The 21,198-nt window shown below is 40.7% G+C and overlaps 1 protein-coding gene across 1 annotated transcript in view; it reads left to right on the top strand.

Annotated features, from left to right (window-relative positions):
- The window catches only part of pkn2a (protein kinase N2a), a 57,051-nt gene that overhangs the window by 7,919 nt on the left and 27,934 nt on the right, over positions 1-21,198 (top strand). The window contains exons 2-4 of the mRNA XM_079647964.1: positions 7,998-8,162; positions 12,070-12,205; positions 19,719-19,870. Coding sequence (XP_079504090.1) covers positions 7,998-8,162; positions 12,070-12,205; positions 19,719-19,870 — 453 coding nt within the window. The remainder of the gene's footprint in view (positions 1-7,997; positions 8,163-12,069; positions 12,206-19,718; positions 19,871-21,198) is intronic.

The raw sequence follows: 21,198 nt of genomic DNA, 5'->3' as shown, positions 1-21,198 counted from the left end.
TGGGTTAGATGCGCGTTTATAATGCAGACGGAAATAACTCTCAGAATAACGTTATTAGCACATTTTTACAACTTGAGGAACTAATGTTTTTAATAAGGGCTATACAAGTGTTCATACTGGGTGGTTTATTTAGTTTAAAAAAAAAATATCCAACGATTTACAGACCACTCTTTCCCCATGTAAGTCAATGGAAAAAAGTGTTTCCGGGCCTGGCAACCAAACGGAAGTGTAGTACCGCCGTTTGGCCACCACGAATATTTTCATCTGAGTCCGGCGCACTTCCTTGGGGCTTGGGTGCGCCGTGCGTTTGTTTTACAAAGAATAGCGAAGCAAATTAAGCTGTTTGACCGTGAGGTAAAAAGTTCAGCCAAGCCGTCAACATCTCAAATGAATGTTCAAAGTGATTTAACTGATAAAGCGCAAGATGAACCCGAATGAAAGCAAAGAGGAAATGTGTAAACTTTAAGTCTTGGGAGGCGAAATACATTCTGCTCTGTTGTGCATTCCCTTCCGGTAAAAGTTCCTTCAAAATAAGAGTCCCGATCTTATTACTACCAAAATAAAAGTGCTAAACAAAACTTTACCATAGGAAAATATTGGTATACAAATATAATCATATATATATATATATATATATTAGGGCCAGGACTTTAAACAAAAATTAACGCATTTTAATCGCACTTATTTTTGCACCGCGGAACGTTTCTCACTGGATGAGTTTCAGGGGTGCCGATTATACTGGAGCACCAACTAACATTCATGACTTCAGACAACAACAAACCACAGTGAACAATAGTCAAACATGAACGAAGAAGCTGATGAGACCACTTTTGTTTTAAAAAACGGACGGACGGAAGCGTCGATAAGAGCACGGTTGTTTGCAAATTATGCAAAAAGGAATTCGCATATCACCGCAGTACATCAAGCCTCAAGTATCACCTCAATGCAAAACATATAGCAGCTAGCGTGGAAGCTAGCGTGGACGTTAGTCCGACTCGGAGTACAAGGACCCACACCCAATTCGCGTTGATCAAACAGTGGCCTATTCAACAGAGAGATTTTATTTTTCATCAGGATATTGGAAGAATAGGAGGGATTGAGGTCAATCACTGGCCCTTTTTCATTTTATTTTAAATGGTACACTTTATGTTGAACTATTTATTATGTTGTTGGTGCAACTGGCACTTTATGTTGAACTGTTTATTGTTTTGGCCAAGGTTATTGAGAGAGTTGGATTGAAATTGATTAGATTTTTTAAATCAACTGTTGGTAAATCAACAAAGTCTGTTATGGCCTCTGAAGCAACAGAGAGATGTTTTCTAATAGTCAGGGTTTCCAATGTTCTGAATGTACTTGAAAGTATTGTGTTTTACTTAAAAAAACAAAGTGTTATAGTTTACAGAAGGTCTACCTACCTATAGGCTACCTGAATCTCTGAAATGTACTATATTCCTAAATATGCTATTGCTACACTTTATGGCAAAAATTGCCCTTTTCTGTAGGTCTTGGTTAAGTACCACCTTGAAAAAAAACAAAACAATGTTTTGTTGCTTAAGCTTATGTATTCAGTCATTATTCAATGGTATACTAAAATCCATGTGAAAAAAATTGCTTCTCACTGTTCTCAGGTCAAATATTTATATGTGATTAAAAATGCGATTAATTTTGATTAATTAATTACAAAGCCTCTAATTAATTGGATTAATTTTTTTAATCGAGTCCCGGCCCTAATATATATATATATAACTTTAACTATATATTTATTTGTTGTTCCTTTCTTCTCTTTTCTTTTTTCTTCACTATTATCTGTAAAGTGTCTTTGAGCACCTGTAAAAGCGCTAACAAATTAAATCTATTATTATTATTATTATTATTATAATCACTTCTATAAAAAGGTAACACATTTTAAATATAGTTAGACATATTAAAGGTAATTTACAGCATTCATAATTAACTTCTAATTCTTACTGTGAATGGCTTTCCTTTATTCAACATTAGAAATGTATTAGTCTGGCCAATGACAGAACCACAATCAAGACTTCAATGCTGAAGGGCCAATGGATCTCTGGTGGGGGTCAGCACAAAGATCAAGAGAACCTACATTTGAAGGGGAGACAACGGATGACCAAGAAACTAGTGATTTGTGAAGAACATGACAACAGCTGCACGACTGGTATTTAGTTTACCAGCAATTGAGGGTGGACAAGTTTACTACCACTTAGGTTTCAAATAAGTGTGTTAATTACTTATTGTAAAGCATTTGAACATTATTTTGTGTCACATGTTCATTATTAAGTCGATGTATAACTGTATAGTATCTTAATTATTTAAAATATAAGGTGACTAAAAATGGCAACCACTTTTAAAAGTTAGCGTTGAGCCCTGCCTTGGAATTAGAATAATTGTGATGGCCTTTTTTCAATATTTTCTGTTATTTACTGATTAAAACAAATTAAACATTGTGGATCATTTTGGTGGGAAAAAGCCAACGTTAGGCTATAAACAAACTACATCATGTCACCACCGCTAAGCTAAAGGTAGCTAATGATTGGTAGTCTCATTTAGTCACTTGTTAGCAACCGCTGTTTTTATATTGAGTAAAAGCTTCAGACATTTACGAGTGGGGTATTAACTGACGTATTTAATGTTGTTGAACAAAATGTGAAAATGTTGTAAGCTAATGTTAACCACGGACCTTATTTCAGGCATCTAACCAAAAACCCAGAATAGCTCAAATGCTGACTCGTTTGTGTTTAGGACCCTTTCCTGTACCACTATATAGATTAAAGGCACCATGAGACTACATCATCCACCCTTGAACACCATTCCTTACAGTTTATGAACCTTCCTACAGTTGTGGGGGGTGTTGTTTTATAGCTTCTCCTCCTCTCCTTCACCACACAATTTGCTTCCATGGGGGAGGCCACAATGGACAGCCAGTTTTGTGTTTTTAACTTGGGTTAATTTTAGACGTCTCCCTGGAGTGAGATTAGGTCTCATTCTGGGCTGCTCTGACCTCACAGAGTTAGGAGCTAAGAGGGATTTGGCTGCCGCTGCTCAGACGGTTTATCTTGCCTGTTGATGTCGACGGTCTGTGTGAGAAAGGGAGAGCACAATGGGAGAGCTGTAGAAAATTGGATACCAGCGGAGTGAATGAGTGCCGCTTTGCACTGAGCCTCTGCCAGCTATCGTATAGAGTGACATTTATGGCGGAGGATATTATTTATCCTAAGAGAACTTCAGTGGACTTCATATAATGATAGTTAGTGCTGGTCAGCAGAGCAAGGGAGGACGGGTTGGTTCAATGGATCTCTAGAGATGGACTTGGTTGAAAGCGATGAAGTTCAGGTAAGGCAAAAGATGAGCTAATACTTTGTTCTTTCCCATCGTCTCTGCAGGGAGTTGTACTTTTAACGGTAGCCCGATAAATTGAAGGTAATTGCATTGAGCCTTAATGTTATTGCGTGTTAGGTTTGAATGCTTACTTTAATAAGGAACTAAACTGCGATATTGTGGTAGCCACATTTTTCAGGATTTGTTGTTTTGTTTTATTAATGGTGTAGATTATTGTACTACACACTTAAACTGCAGGGCGGCTGTAGAGGCTTGCAAGTTCACCTTCATATTTTGTGTGTTGAGCTGGTAATGTTATCTGGAGTAACATTTGATTTGAGTGATAGCACTTTACACTGGAGACTTTTCCATAAGGTCATACTAATAGATATTAAATAACAACGCATATTCAAATCTGATTAAGCAATTATCCTTTCTATTTTTCTTTGTTATAGCCTGTTGGAGCTATGATGATTGATAGGTTGAATTGTTGCGGTTGTATAGTTTGTAATTTAACGTAATAGGAAGTAGATTGATAGCTGTGTAATGGCCTGGAATAAAGTGATTATCTACGGCCCGCTCAGATAATCCCTGATGTGTTCTATGATCAACAAGTTGAGCGTAGCTAGCGCACCACTGTATTCACCATGGAGACTCTAAAGCTGAAACAAGAATAAAGTTTAAAAGGGTGATTTGTAAAATATCCATAAAGAAAAAGTAAATCTGTTTACAGTTCTGTTTCATACGGGTGTTGAGAGATGTATCCATAGATCTCTTCATTTTGCTCTCAAAGTGCACCAGATTGATGCGTTTAACTTCAATATTTAAAAATAAATCTTCCCGGGGGAGCTTGCCCGGACCCCCCTATGTGAGGTCCACACACCACCTATAACAATAGCACTTGACCCCTGCTTACACCTATATGCCGTGAGCTGATTATCGAGCCTTCATTGTGACAGTCGCGGGTACGTTGTGTGTTTGCGTGGGGGGTGTTGCAGTAGAAAATTCCACTGTAGCAACCGGTGCATTAATGAGAAACCCTACATGTTTGAGCACCCTCTGTGAAACGTCAAGCTACCCCACAGCACCCCCAAAAGAAATCTCTGGCGCCGCCACTGAGCCTGACTATTTGTGTTGGGGGGCCCGACTTTTTTTTTTCTCCAAAGGGGGGGGCCTGACAGAAAAAGTTTGAGAACCACTGGGTTAACTGAAGTTCAAAACACACCAGGACGCTGGGCTTACCTTTACAATACTCTGGCTGATAGTGTTGTGTCTCTACAGTTGGTCAGAAGATAAAGAGTGGTGCAGTGGTGACGTAATGTTCTTGGCCAACCCAGAAGTTAAGATCACCAGGGTGCCCTCAACAAAAAGCAATGTGATTTTACCTTTTGATTTTAGAACATTTCAGAAAAATAAGCTCTGTTGCCAACACATACGTTTATGGAACTTGTGTTTTTTGTTCAGCGGGATCATTTCCACATATTAACACCACTCTTGTCATTCTTGAAGCGTAAAGGCAATCTCCAGAAGTAAAAAGCTGATGCTACTTCATGATCACATGTCTTCACGTCAACACAACAAGGCTGCAAAAAAAGGCAATCTTTTGAGAACTGTCCCGAATACCATTTTTCGGGCTCCGGATATTCGGTAGTAATCAGCAGCGAATATTCGGTGCGGAGAGATTTGTATTATTTTTTTTATAAAGATTTTTCTTTTACATTTTTTTTTCAAAAAGATATTTTTTTTCCAAAAGGTTTCATAACACGCTCCGAATCCGAGACACCTGACAATAGGCTGTTAAGCAGAAGCGCAGAAAGAGCATACTATTACGATTTATATTTATTTATTGTCTCAGTACTCGCAAACATTAAAACTAAATGTGTCCTCTGTAGGGTAACTGTAGGGTCTGCTGTATTGTTGAGGATGTTGATGGCTGGGATGCGTGGGGATGCACCTATGGATACAAGTTATTATTAGGCTGAGCTACTCAACTTTATGCCATTGCCTTAGCCCCAGATGCATACTTGTCAACCCTCCCGATTTTCGCGGGAGACTCCCGATTTCATTGCCCTCTCCCGGTTTCCTCCCGGGGTCATATTTCTCCCGCATTTCTCCCGATTTCTGACAAAATCAGATTTACACACGACTATTTCCACTCTGACTTTAATACAGCGACACCATTGTTTGGTTTCCATGGTAACACCTCTCTTTAATAGCGCGCGCAACTCAAAGTCTGAGAGGGTGAGGCAGATAGTCACAGAAAACTGAACAGGAATCGACAACTACTCCACCCTCTGCTCACTCCTTTCCTGTAAAATACAGGTCCAGCCCACACATATGCTCCATCAAGGATGGTGCTACAGGCCGCAAGGCAGTGCACTTAGAACTACAATAAGCATGTTAATGTTAATCTAACAGCTCCGGCGATCCACTAGCACCGCCCCCCCCAATTTTGCATTTTGAAATGCTCCCGATTTCTGAGGTCTAGGTTGGCAAGTATGCCCAGATGTTCCCACATTACTCCTATTATTTCAATATTCGGATAAAATAAAAAAAACTAATATAAAAAAACAATTCGGTTGGTTGCTTGCTTGCAACTATTTTCCAAGCAAAGTAAGTGCACGTTTTTATCATGTGTAACGTTACTGTTTAAACGGCGGATAAAGCAGCTTCATCATGGCAACTTTACAACAGCCAAGCTAAGCTAGGCTACTAATTACAACATCCAGGTGACTTTTCAGAGTTGTTGTGCCACCGTGGTAGGCCAGTTTCTTATCGCATATTTGGCACATATTCTTCTTACCGTCGTCCAATTTTTAAAATGGTCCCACACAGCTGAAGTCTTCGTCATTTTGTGGGTGAAACGAGGTGAAGCGAGTTGAAGAGTGCCGTTTGAGTTTGTGACTGTGAGTGAACGTGATGTCAGGAGCACAGGCTGAGATTGTATATATTTCCGCATTTTAACAGTGTAATTCAAAAGTATAATTATAGTATAAGAATATGGCAATTCGCCTTTATAAATAGCATACATTTAGAAAAAAAATAAAGATTTCAGAAAAAAAATACTTTTTTGAAAAAAAATAAAAAAAACGAATATCTGAATAATGAAATTGAAACCCGAATAGTTGGCCAACGAACGAATAGTCGAATATTCGGGTACAGCCCTAGTAACTACTAGCGTAAGCTTATATAGAAAAAGCGTCAAACATTTTTCCCACATTCTCCCTTGTCTTTATTGTAGAAAGCAACATTACATTAAGAAAATGTTCCATTACATTACATTTTAGTTGTTTTCATTTAATATTTTAGTTGACCTAATTAAAACCGTTTTGTTTTTTATTTATGTGTCACAGTATCACCTCAAAATACAAGATACGAAACATTTTCAACCATGCAACAAAATATAAATAGTCCTACAAATACTTTTATTTTATTTCCTTCTTATTTTTGTCTAAGCTCATGGGAGCCAGAGCAGAGGGCTTAAAGGGCCGCATGCGGCCCGTGGGCCGCGGGTTGCCGACCCCTGGGTAAGGAGGTCGTCATGGTGTTTGGATTTCCACCATTTCCGCTCTGCTGCCCGAAGGATGGTTCTATTAGCACGGTAGAGAACAACAATGGTTAATTGTATAGGATGGGTTACTGTGACGGCATGGAATTCAAAGGTGGAAGGAGTGAAGTTACGTAGCTTGAAGAGGGAAAAGCTCCAGTTGGGAGAGAGCAGGAGACCAGTGCCACCTCCTCTGCCAGAGGGTCTGGGTGTATGGGAGAAGGAATATGCTGTGGAGAGAGCTGCTGGGGTGGATGTGTTGGATGGAGTAATCCAGGTCTCCGTGAGAGCAAGGAAATCCAGAGACTGCAGGGAAGCGTAGCCAGAGATGAAGTCAGCCTTAGGAACAGCTGACTGGCAGTTCCACAGGCCCCCTGAAACGAGATGTTGGATCTCAATGGAGCATGTGGGATAGACAAGAGCAGGCCGGTTAAATCGATTAGGAGATACACGGGGCCAGTGATAATTGCTAGAGGACACATGAACAGGAATGGAGAAGATACACATGATTATAGCATGGCTAGAGAACCAAAGAGAATTGAATAAAACAAAAGAAAACACCAGCGATACTTAGCTCAATCAAAGTAGGATTTGCCTCCTCTTTGCCTCCCTCGTGACTCCAACAGGACTCCAATGTCTTTGTCAGTCTTCGTCTGGCTGAAGCTTCAGCTTCAGCTTCAACCAAGTTTTTTTAACTCTGGCCATTTGTAAAAGTTGTAAATGGAATCTAATTCTTGCTCACGCCAAGGATCAGATCACACATGCTTACATTTGTTTTTGATTAGTATGATAAACTTGGTGACTACTGGAAAATAACTTTGTCTAGACCTCCCCCAGCTTTTATCGCTTTCTTACTGTTGTCATGACAAAACGGAAATGCATTTGTTTTTCAAATAGCTTCAGCTGTTTGGAGACATTGTAAGAGTGTGCCGCTTTGTCTTCAGTGTTGAAAGTCCACTTTTCTAATACTAGTCTACTTTTTGACTTTCACTGACTGTTGTATGTCCTCTTCTCCTTTTCCTCCTTTCTCCTGTTTACCTGTTGCTTTTCCTCCCTGCTGACCTCTAAATGACTTACTAAATCTCCTCTTTTCCTTCTTCTCTTTCTCCACCTTCAGGGGGATTCCAGGGGCCAGCTGGTGGCGGAGCGTCTAGGTCTGGGACACAACCTGGACCTGTCCGACACCATGGTTCAGCAGAAGCTGGACGAGATAAAGGAGCAGATTCGCCGCGAGATCCGCAAAGAGCTGAAGATCAAAGAAGGAGCCGAGAACCTGCGGAAGGTAAAATCTCTGAATGTGGGACAACTTCTGAATACAGTGCATCTTGGTTTTTTACTTTAAATATTATTTTGCAGTTTTAAAGTCAATAAAAGCCTTCTACTTTCAAAAGTGCATGTTACTGTTATTGAAACACAAACGGTCATTCGCTAAACACCAGTTTTGTTCATAATAAAAATAGATGATTTCAAATGAGTGATGTGCAGGCTTGGATTTTCGTCATTTTAGGGGCAAGGCCATTTGGCCTTTGGTGTCACACATTTTTTCAGGGCGCAAAAGCCATTGAGGGAAACATTTGAATTTGGAGCTTACAAATAAATAACTTCACTTTCTGATAAGAAAAACACACGAATTACATGGAAAACAAATCACTTTTTTAATATCAATAATGTCAAACATTATATCATCATATAGGCCTATGCCTCCTGAGTATTACCGTATATAAAATGAAATACTGTACTTTGAATAATTTGTGTTTGGTATTTTTTCCATCTAGTAATTCTCCCATTCACAAATCCAAAATCAAATCAAAAAATCTAAAATTCTATTAATATGTAACAAATATATTCCATTTCATAGCAGAAGAAACTCTTAAAGGGTCAAACTCTGCACATACATCATTCAGCAGTGCACAGTAGGGATGTGCATCTCCATCACTGAGGCCGATGCGATGCGCACCTCGATACGTTGCCACGATACGATACATTAACGATACCTTTGAAACACCAGGCGATGCGATACGATACGATTCACCCCTGTTGCGATACAGTTCGATACGATTTGATTCAACATTATGCGATTCGGGGCGATACGATGCGATTCAACACGATGCAAAAATAATGATACTTCAATATGGTACGACAGAGAATTTTTGTTTTATTCCTTATATGCAGCAAATCATACATTAACAAAAAAGTGCTTTACATATTTGGTACTGCACATCCCATCATGCCGTTTATGTTTTTACCTTTAAAAGCTCTCCAGAGTACAATTGTATAACACCTCACAGTTAAACAATGTAAGGATGCATTGCTCATGATTAACAATGTGCAAATAACAGCTACCATAGAGCAATGCCCATACAGCTGAGTGTTAAGCCTGATGTGCTTAACACTCAGAGGCTAACTCACCAGTTAGCAGAAAGCAGTGGTTTCTATCTGAACAATAAAGAAAACAAATAACCTTTCACAAACAGGTATTTCATAACTGCTTACAGTAAGGAAGACATTTAAATTATTATTGGCCGTCACAGGCTGCTGTAAGCTAAACACCTCTCTCTGACAGAACACCTCACTGAGTGATTTAACTCATGTGTCTCACTTTCAGGTTTCTCTTTTCAGCCGCAGACCCCACGTCGCCTCTTTATGTGCGTCGCTAAGTTCCTTGTACTACTTGTGTACTTTAAAGCGGCTCGGCATCGTTAACAATTTGCGAGTGATTTTTCAAGTTGACCGTCTGTAGTAATAGTGCCGCGCACATATACCATCAGGACGTTACTGATGGGGTGCGGCTGCGGAGTGATACTGTGTGTATGCAAGTCCGCATCTAGGACGGATCTATGTATCATAGCTGTAGACCTGTTAAGTAATAAAGATACCTCATACAAAGGTCTACGGATACCTTATTACTGTCCATGACCTGCGGTCAACTATATAGCATAAATGACTATTACACCGTCTTTCTTGAACAATCTGAAGTGTTGCCAAACGTTTGATTTGTAGGTATTTTTCGGTGCGCTGTGTTTCTCTTTCTCCTCAACTTCCGTGTGTGTTGATAACTGAGACTCTCGTTCTCCGTAGTGGCGAAGCAAATATCAAAGATCGTCTCTGCTGAGCGTTGACAAGATAAGGGGATTTTATATGAATGAATCGGTTTTTTACCGATGCAAAGACGCTACGCAATCGATGCATCGCGAGTTCAACCCGGTTCAACCCAAACTGTAGCCGATGTGCACTCTTTCAACCGGTGCACTCGCATCTTGAACGTTTATGCCGGTGCACCGATGCGAATCGGTGAATCTTAACATCTCTAGTGCACAGTGAAGCTCCAACTAGGCCTGTCACGATAATCGATAAATTGACTTATCGTACGATAAATAAAAATGGACTCGATAACTTTTCTGAGCTCGATAAATTGCCGTTTACATAAAGATGTGACCAGCATTTTAACCTGGAGCGCTGTGGCTGCCAGGCGCGCTGTGAGTGGCAGGGCTGACACACAGCCAGGTCAGGACACTCCGCGTGCACGTGCAGCAGCGTAGCAGCCAAATTAATAATATAGCGACAAGCGGAGACAACGTGTGACTTACTCGCGGGGAATTTAAAGTGAAATGGAATTGGTTACAAAACCTAACGACACATCTCGATTCTCCGGTGTGGCATTACTTTGGATTCAAACCAAATCAATGAGGCGAACCTAACGGACTTGAATGAGCCGGGCGGTGTGTCGTATTGGTTTAAAAAAGGTAGCGACAAAAGCAGGCAATACCACGCATTTTAAACCCCCTAAAACACCCCATTCCGTTTTTCCATCTGGGAGCAAACACGGCAGCTGGAGAAGGAGAGCCCCCGCCCGACAATGCAAACATGTTGGGGTTCCTTGCTCGAAAACTTAGAAAAACAGATTTGGATATGGCCTGTTGAGGCATCTGGGTCTTTGACAGTGGACTGTACACTTGACACTTGTTTTAAGGAGTGTTTTTTTGTTTGTGAGATAATGTGTGCTCATATTTATTTATTTATTTATTTATTTATATATATATATATATGAGAGAGAGAGAGAGAGAGCTCCTTTTTTCCAGCCTGACTCTATTTAATTTATTGTTTTGGTTGTGTGTGATTTAATTAATTTATTATAATTTAATTAATTTGTTTTATTTATTAATTTATATATTTTAATATTATTTCACATTTCATTTGCAATGTTGAATGTTCAATAAAAAGTTATGTTTGAAAGGATGTACTTGAATTATTATTATATATTCTCATTATGTCTAAAATGGTCTTAAAACGGTGCCGACAATATTATCGTTTATCGCAATAATTTCCAGAAAAATGTATCGTCCAACACAATTAATTATCGTGACAGGCCTAGCTCCAACATTCAATTTTGTGAACAAGCAATACTTTGGTGTGTGTGTGTGTGTGTGTGTGTGTGTGTGTGTGTGTGTGTGTGTGTGTGTGTGTGTGTGTGTGTGTGTGTGTGTGTGTGTGTGTGTGTGTGTGTGTGTGTGTGTGTGTGTGTGTGTGTGTGTGTGTGTGTGTGTGTGTGTGTGTGTGTGTGTGTGTGTGTGTGTGTGTGTGTGTGTGTGTGTGTGTGTGTGTGTGTGTGTGTGTGTGTGTGTGTGTCACAGCTCCTCATATCTGTTCAGAAACTAGACAAAAGTTAAACATTTACAAACCACAGACTGTCTGTGTCATGGCGAATACAGTCGCTGGTTTAATTCTGTCTTTAGGACGTTGTTGTGAGTGTGGACGGAGCAGATACAGTTTAGTATCTGATCGAATTGAGATCGCTCCATTCAGAGAACACCATTTTAAAAGTTTTTTGCCTGCCGTCTTGTCTGCACACTTGTCAAAGCATGGTTTTTACTAACCGTTCTCAGTATTTAGTTACTTCGGCATCATTTTGAAACGTGTATTAAATCACGGTCAAATGGATATAAGCCCCGCCCCTCTCCAGTGTGTCCTGTTTGAATGACAGGAGTAAACACACCTGAAACTCCAGCGGTTAGGGTGAGAATATTCGCATGGCGTCCGTTGTGAACGCAGCATAATGCAGTTCAGAAACCACTGTTCTGACGCTTTTAAAGCAACTTCGAGATTTTAACACTATCAGTGTCTCTTTCGGAATCTTTGCTGTAGCTAAATTGTCCGATTTTCTCAAGCCTCCTGCTCTCTCCTCTCCTCAGGTCACCACAGACAAGAAGAGCCTGGCTTATGTCGACAACATGCTGAAGAAATCCAACAAGAAGGTAGAGGAGCTTCACCAGGAGCTGCAGGAGCTCAACGCCCACATCGTGGTCAAAGACCCCGAGGAACTGCTAGGTAACAGCAACAATGCAAAGAAGCGGATCCACAGATGATTTAGTAAACATTAACCAGGAAGTAAAGGCCAATGCTCTACTATACTCGGCCTTCCTACAAATAAAGCATTGTTTTACAGAGCTGCAGCAATTACACAACTAATCATTTATTTGACCAAAGGAAGATATCAAATGTTTTGAAAATCGCTTAATCTTTAAAGAATACATTTATTCAATTTTCCTTCAAAAAACTACATAAAATGGTCAGCCTCTCAGACGTCTTGCTTTTCTCTAAGTTTAATATCAATCTGTATTTTTGGGGGGGTTTTGGAATGACAAAACATTATATTCAAATATATGACCTTGGACTCTACAATGACAGCGCTGTTTTTTAAAGAAACATAGCGTTCAATTTCTACATGAATTTACGAGTGTAAATGCATGAAAGAAAAACGTAACTATAGATATTTATAATACAAACATGCGGTGCCACTTACTTATTAGTGTGAATCAGAGTCCCGCACGGGTCTGATTTTCAAGACCCGCTCCCGCCCCGCACCCGCGACGTGCAATACCGAACCCGCCCCGCTACCCGCACATATTGCCAATTAGTTCCGCAACCCGACCCGACCCGTCGGCACAGGATCCGCAACCCAGTTTACACACACACGCGGCTGCTACATGCAGCAACACACGGCGGAGAGAAGCGCTCCAAGGTGTGGTTAATTGTTACCAGTCTCGATGTGGACAATGCTCTTTGCCAATAGTGCAATAAGAGTTTAGCTTATAAGGGCGGAAACACAAGCAATTTGTCAAAACATTTAGCAAAAGTGCACCACATTCAGACGGAGAAATGCACCGGGTTCGACTGTCTTTCTAGTAGCTCTGTAGCCCCATCCACAAATAACTTTTCCACGTCAGCAACACACGGAGTTAACAAAATTATACAAACATGGGTTCATGATTAGAGGTAACTGAGTTATTAATTTTGTTAAAGTTTCAGCTATTCTGTTTACAACTATGTTATCACATTATTTAATACGATTTGTCAAAACATTGTTGTTTCTTTTGATGTGAAATATTATTTATTTAATTTAAATAAACAGCAATGTTAGTTGTGTTCACAATTTGTTTAGTTAATTTAATAATATATGTATTTTTGAATCAAATATTCATCTTTATTGTCTTCATTGTTAGTTTCCACATGCCTAAAACAACCTCAAGCTAAATCTAAAAGTTGATGGCTAAATCAGAGCGTTTGAGAAATTGTGCAAGGCATACAGTAATAGTCTGAATAATCGGATAATCGTTTCATTAATCGATAGATTAATCGATTATCAAATTAGTCGTTTGCTGCAGCCCTAATAGAGTGGCGAAGTCACGCCCATGTACTTCCGGTCCATGGGACCTTATTTCGGAAAAATAATGTATTGAAGTCAATGGAGAGAGAAAACGTATGTTTCGATCCCGTTTGAATTGTGCCATGAATTACACATATGATGTTTGTCAATCTTAAAAAATCATTTCCGTGTCAGAAAAGTCACAGTTTGTCGTAAAACTGTTGAAATATAAGACTATGAAAAATACGCAACTAGAAAGACTACAAATCCCAGTGACGTAGTGACGTCATAACTGTTTTCCTCCACTAAGAGATAGCTAAGATCAGCTCCATATAGATAGAATCTATCTATATGTCGCTGGCTAAGATAAGATAACTTTAACAAGATGCCTGTGTGCTTAGTACCAGGTTGTTATCATACCAGCAATGGGTCTTGCTCGTTCTTTCGCTTCCCGTCTGATGAAAGGACCAGGAGTGGCTGGATCAAGTTAGCTACCTAGCTAGTAGCTAGCACGTTAGTTAGCATTACAGCCTTGTCCTTTTTATTAGCCTTAATATGAAGTAACATTAAGTAAGCCAAAATGTTAAACAGTAAGAGTAGTAGTCATATTTCGTGAACCCTTTGAAGAGTACTGTCACCGGGGTGATCATTCTATAATGCACAATTTAAGCCCGGGGGAGAAATGCTAACGCTAGCATCGGTGATCGCCAATCTTTTGTACTTCATGCTATCTGCACAAATGGTTGACATTAAACATTAAAAAGACGAGGCAGTTCAGAGAGAATCAAAGGAAGGCAGGCAGGCAGCTTTGCATGACATTCTTCTGGACGTGTTTTAATTGTGGTGATAGTGAGGGTAGTCAATCGTTTTGTTGACAAGACAGTAGTGACGGCCATCTTGGTGACGTGTGTTGTTCTGCGAGACCAGAGATGTAGTTCATTGAGCGTTTCACACAAACAAATGTGTTACTTCACAGTTTAACGACACTTTTTTTATTTTTTACTTGCAAAATTATTTTTTAAATAGACAAACATCATATGTGTAATTCGTGGCACAATTCAAACGGGATCGAAAGATAATCTTTCTCTCTCCATTAACTTCAATACATAATTTTTTTGAAATAAGGTCACATGGAGCTCCCCCGGAAGGGGAGGGACTTCGCCACTCTATAAGATGAATCTCGGAAATAATTGTCAGATCATAAGATTTAAAAAACAGTAGTTAGTTGCAGCTCTATTGTTCTAGTTGTGCGGTTTTACATAAACTCCATATTCCTTGTATTTAAGCATTGAATTTCGGGGTAGGGTATATAATAGCCAGATGTAAGCTAATTTACTTGTTTCTTTTCTTACTTCCTTTTTTGTTTCTTTTTTTTTATTTTTCATATTTTCAAGCAAAAGGTTTGGGTTAATGTCATTGTTATTCCAGTTGATTAATTGTGACTTGTATATTTATCTTCCCAGGTGTAATGTCACAAAGTAGCAACCTTTTTTCCAAATATTGTCATCATCTCTTTATCATACCCCCAAAGATACTGGTCCTCACAAACGCAGAACATCACTTTTGGCAGTGCTGTGTGGTGTCAACATGTATATGAACACACTGAGTGTTTGGAGGTGACTCACTCTCCAGAGGCTAACATTGTTGCATTCCACATTCCACCGACAGTTCCAATGAGCCGCCGATTGTTCCCCTCCGAGGCCGTTGAAAGCCTGCTCCTGTGCGTTTGTCCTCAACAATGGAATTTGGAGAGAGTTACCCAAGAAATAATGTCGTTTTGTTACAATAGTTGCCTTATGTGGCATTTGTTGGTGGTGAATTCAGGAAGAGAAGGAATGGTATTTGTCTGCCTGTTACCATCACATCCCCCCGGTTCAGTTGACATTAGGAAGTAGATGAGATGGGGGAGGGATGGGAGGTCATCTTGGTAAATGGTTATCTTAATTGGGAACACATTTTGCCTGACTCAGTGACTCTCAATCAGATGAACGAGGGCTTTCTTTTAAGTGACGCGACGCCAGAAGAATGTCGCTGGCTATCGCAAAATGATGGAGAGAGGCTGAGGGCAGCCCAGTGCTACGGTCACAAGACAACTTTTAGACAGCGCTTAGCTCTCCAATCCCCAAGAGACGGCACTTGTTTCCTGAATTAGTAAGAAGGAGTTGCTCTGCGAGAAGCCAGAATGTGTTTTTGTTCCAGGAGCGAAGTCGAGAGGGGCTCTGGTTATTCTCTGCAGCTCTGCTCAGGCCAGAAATGGGCCGAGTCGCTCTCAGGTGCTGTAGCTCTGTCGCTCAGTCACCAGTCAGGTCCCTCTTTCACATGTCATCCATTCATAAAGAGACAAGCCCCAAATAAAGTTTACTCTCTGAATCATATCCCTCATCATATCATGTGTCAAGTAGGAAAGCACTAATGTTCCAGGTTCTGCTTTTGTTGTTATTGTTAAGAGAGCATTGCTAGTAGGTGTGTGAATCACGGTGTCCTTGTTTGATTTGATTGCGATTCTTGACTATTACTATTTGGTTGAAAACTGCTTCCTGATTCAAAACTTTTCCCAATTCAAAATGAATTCTGGATTCATTACAATAGGGGTGCTAATTTCACGATCTGCTTACATTATAGGTGTACTAAAACGGGTTTTGACAAAGTTATATCAACTGATGGCAATGATGCAAATCTAAGACAAAAGGTCAAATGTATTCATTAATAAAAGTTTTTAGTATTTATCAATTCCAAGTGGCTTCAAGATTGACAAGTTGCATTACATGCTAGACCGCGCTAGACCGTGCTAGACATGCCTGCAAGAGCAATTTTAGGGTCAAGTATCTTGCTCTAGAAAAACTTCGAAATGACTGCAAAGATAGATTGTACTTAAAATATAAGACTGTAATGGTGATCAAGGGCCTGTGTCCACATGACATATGATTCCATCAGTAGCAACCTCTAAGCTCTAGCATTTTGGAATTTGTGAATCTTATTATAATCTTAGAAGATGAGAACCCCCCCTTGAATCGATTCCTCCCCCACCCTGAACTGTAAGCATGTTTCTGGTTGTGATCAGAGCCAGATGGGTTAATCTGAGGGAGGGTTCCCCTTGTCAGCGCTCCAGCAGTGACATCAGCCTCACTGCTATTCAGTAGCTCGGTGTCTTGTCCTGCAGCCAAGCGTGGGCCGAACTGAGGAAGAAGGGGAGGAGTAGGGGCCGGGGTCCTTGAATTCTTGGCTCGATCATGTGACCTTGACCCAACCGCACCCCCCACGGAGAGAGGAAAGCCCTGAACGAAGACTGCATGACACGCAGAACTCTCACACGTGTGTTCCTCTGTGTCTTTTGCACAAGCAGCTCCCTCACAACACTGCCTTGGTGTACAGACTCTTATTATGCCATTTTATGGAAGATCTGTTTCCCCCCAGGCCCTGTGAAATCCCCACCTTGCTCCACAGGCTGCTCTACACAGTTGTGTTTTGGATGGGACTCTACTCTCTCTCTCTCTCTCTCTCTCTCTCTCTCTCTCTCTCTCTCTCTCTCTCTCTCTCTCTCTCTCTCTCTCTCTCTCTCTGCTGGTAATTGTTATGTGTTTGGCAGCACCTTGCGGTATGAAGGATTTCCCTCACTGCTGTTACTTGAGCTAATCAGGCTCACCTTGATGAACTCTCCATGGAGTTTTTGTCATGTGACCATCACGTAACTTTAAAATTCTTAGCTCCTTCCCGTTTTATACGCACTGGGCTATTATTTTAGCAGACATTGTTTGTTTTTCAGATGTAGCAACTCTTTGTACACTTGTTCCTTTCCATAGAAGTACCTTATGGGTGCGTTTCACTTCGGTTAAATGGATTCCTTGCGTCCCTCACTTGCGTCGTTTCCCTGCGTTTAGTCCCTCCCACCAGGGAAGCATGGAGAGACGCAAAGAAACCACGAGAAGCAGGGAAATGAGTTTTAAGAGCAATGGGACGTCCTTTCCTCCGGAGCGTCGAGTGAAGCGACGTCCGTTTGTGATTACGCCGCACAGCTGATCGTCTGACAGCAGCCAGATCAGTGCATGCGCTGCATCGTCCAATCAGTGAGCGATACTAAGTAAGGGGGCGGGGCGAGTGTATGAGGATTTCATCGGAGGACGGTCTGGTAGTTCCTCGATTATCGCTCCTCGATCCTCGGTCCCCCGGCACAAATAAGGCCACTTGGACGCTACTCAAGATGGCACAGACAAATCAACTTCCGGTGATACAGAGACTGAGGAGCGAGGAAATAAAAAATAAGAGAAGTGAAACGCACCCTATGACACTGTGAAACTGAACTTGCAAGTCAAGTCAGGAGAAGTCAGGCCGGTTTTTTTGCCCCCCTCACCTGAGTGTGAGAATGTGTTGCGCTGCAGGGATCCGCCTGGGGAGGGGATTTCTCTGCACATTTTCGAGTCCAGACACGACCAAAAAAACACTAAACAGTGAGCTCATCGGCCAGAAGTGTGGTCCGGCACCCTGGATAGATAGAGGACACTTTGTGTATCTGCATGCTGTTTGAGTGAAGAAACTCAAAAGCTTGAATAGATATTGACCCTGTATCAGTGTGTTGTCTCAGCTATTTTTAGGGTTATGTAAAAAAAGTGTTTACCCCAAAAATGCAGTTATGTCACTGCAGTATTGGTAGTTGTCTGCAAGTTCACACTTGCTTTTCTATTATCTTAGTTTTTTACAGTTGCTCAAGAAAAGAGAATGCCGCAGGGTTTCCCTCTGCGGTTAAAGTTAAAACAGACTGCAGGGGATAGCCAATAAGATGACAGAAAATTTATTTGAATCGGCGGAGATTGCCTTAGTGTTTTATATCAAAGCCATCTGAATGTTAATGTGCTCTGCCTTCACCTTGGATTTGTTGTAATCATGTTCTTTTAAAAAACACGTCAGGTCCAATTTGACTCTTAACGCCATTTATTGATCCAAAGCTCTGCTTTATGTTGGACTCCTGATGCAAAGCTTAGCCTGTTTAGTAGGGATGCACAATATTGGTTTTTTGATACCGCTACCGATAACTTCCTGCTTCTCAAGACCGATACCGATAACTGATAATAATATATTATATATATATATTAAATGTAACTGTAGTTTTTGCACACCTGGTGGTAAAAAAAAGACTAGTAGTGAGCAGATGACATGAGCATTACTACTATGAACAAAACAAATCCAAGAACAGTTTTGACTCTTCAAAGTGACCATATTTCTTTTCCCAAATAAATATAATTGAGTCAATCAGTCAATGTCAATGACAAGGTGTTTCCCTGGACAATGAGTGAACAATGAGTGGTCCATATTCTGTCTATCCATCGATAGGTAAAAGCCCCGGTGCCTTTGCAGCTGGCTTTGGATTCGCCGCTAGTTTAGCAGCGCAGGTGTCTTCGTACACTTTTAACACACCATCTCAGCGATGGCGAGGTTTCAGGTGACTAATCAGGTTGGAAGTATTATAGCTCGTTGCCTTTTTCCCTCCTCGTGGAACTTCTGCATTGCATTTTTTAATACAAATAGCAAGTGAACTATCTAACTCTGAAACTTTGAAATAGTCCCATACTACCGACAACATGTTTGTTTACTGTCCTGGCTTCACGGCCGCACACCATTTACGTCACAGCCAGGCATGAGTTAGGGAGCGCTGGATTTGTGAAAAACTCCCCTCTTCCTAAACCACTAATACCACAGTACTGGCAAAACGGGAGGAGCCGAGTGAAAAACAAGCGCCCCTCATCCCAATCCACCCACACCGCAGTATTTTTTCTTTTTTTAACCCAAAAAATATATTTTATATTATCGGGGCTTTTAATACTTTTATCGGGTTTATCAGGATGACGTCATAATTCCTAATATCGGGCCGATAATTATCGTGCACCACTACTGTTAAGTGTCAAGAGTGAGTCAATTGGAGTCTAGTGTTAACACACCTCGTCAAATGAGAAACAGCAGACCTTTCAGGATCAATTATTTGACTCCTAAAGTTTCTATTTGACGTATTTTTGTAAACAAAGTCGATGCTGCAGGGCTCTTTGGGTAACTTCAAAATGTCTGGCAGCCACAAATAGCACATGAATACTGAGTAACTATTTACAGTCTGTGTTTATTTGTGACAAACTCCAGTAGCACATACAGAGATGGTTGTTTTCAAAAGGCCATAAGGTTATAACTTTTGTTTTTTCTATGTTTACCCAGATTGCCCTCTGACCCCAGATACCCCTAACAGCGAGGCGAGGATGTGCAGCAGCAGCCGCCTGGCCGCCCTGAAGAGACAGAATGACATTGAGCTCAAGGTCAAACAGGGAGCTGAGAACATGATCCATATGTACACCAACGGACCCTCTAAGGTAAGAGTCATGCGGAGCGGGGGGAGGGTTCACCTGATATTCAGGTTCCAGCTGGTTCATGTCAGGCTGCCAAAAGCACACGCATCAGTTGAACTGTATGTTTTACATCATTTTCTGCCACTCTTAATTACACGACAACACAAGACAGAATTTGGTGGTTTTGCGAAGTAGCTTGGAATCGTAGGATGTTGTGATTTCAGGTATTTTCCCAAGCTTAGACTCATCAGAGCTTCGTTTGAGGTTTCCAGCTCGGTAGAAGTCTTTGCTCAGATTATTTCCTTTGACCTAAAACCACTAAGGAGTCAAAGCCATCAGGATATAGTGTATAGTTACAAAATGACCAAGATAAAAAAAAATGATGGTAAAAATATATGTGAAGTAAAAAAAAAACATAGTTAACGAATAGGTACAGATTATTAATCAACTGTGTGTGGGAGAGAAACTACAAAAGGTCTATGAAATATAATATTCACAATTTTGGAGATGAATCTGTTACGCCCTGGTGTGCAAAGGCCTTAAATGCTTGTGTTTCTTGTCCTTTTCGACATCATTGAAGCGACTATGATCCCGGATCTCAGCTTTTACTTACAATGTTATCCCAACTGAAACTAAGAAAATAAGACTAAAGTGATAATATACTATAATAATATTCTAAATGAGCTCTTGGCAGTTCAAGAGGAGAAGCCAAACCCACCATAACACTTGATAGCACCATAAACCTTGATTTTAGTCACCGTCATCAGGCTGCAGAGGGTTTTCACATTCATAATCACCAATGCTGAATATTTATTTCATTCTTTTGTAAATGTGCACCTTGGTCATTATCACATAAAAAACTGTAGTCTGCAGGTGGCAGAACGATGCATGTGGGGTTTGCTTTTACAGCTTCTCTGTAGGGGAGCAGGGAACGTGAGAAGGCGCTGACACACACTGTGTGTCATATGCACCGCTGTTTGTTCACAAAGCTCTCTGTGGCTACTCTAATGCTCAGTGAGGAAATCTACCCTTTAGTTGGGAAGTGTGTGTGTTACGAGAACTGATAACAACAGCTGGAGCACTGAGAGCCGCTCCTCTTGGCTCCTGGTCCAGCAGTAGTAATTGAAGCCACTCTGTAGTAGACTCTTTAGCATAGTGTCAGGTTTCAGCAGGGAGTCTCGACTCTGCCAGTGATGTAATCCTGCTCGGCATCGTTTGTTTCTGTGACTGTCGGGGGTTATTTAATGGAACATGAATTGACAAGATTTCTTTGCTTGAGAATCCTTAAAATGAATACTTTGACAGTTTAGAAGATAGGCTTGTTTTCTTTCTTTGAGTGAGATGAAAAGGTT

The sequence above is a fragment of the Notothenia rossii genome (assembly GCF_949606895.1).
Source record: "Notothenia rossii genome assembly, chromosome: 9".
In the NCBI taxonomy this organism is placed as follows: domain Eukaryota; kingdom Metazoa; phylum Chordata; class Actinopteri; order Perciformes; family Nototheniidae; genus Notothenia; species Notothenia rossii.
This window is presented reverse-complemented; position numbering and strand designations above follow the sequence as displayed.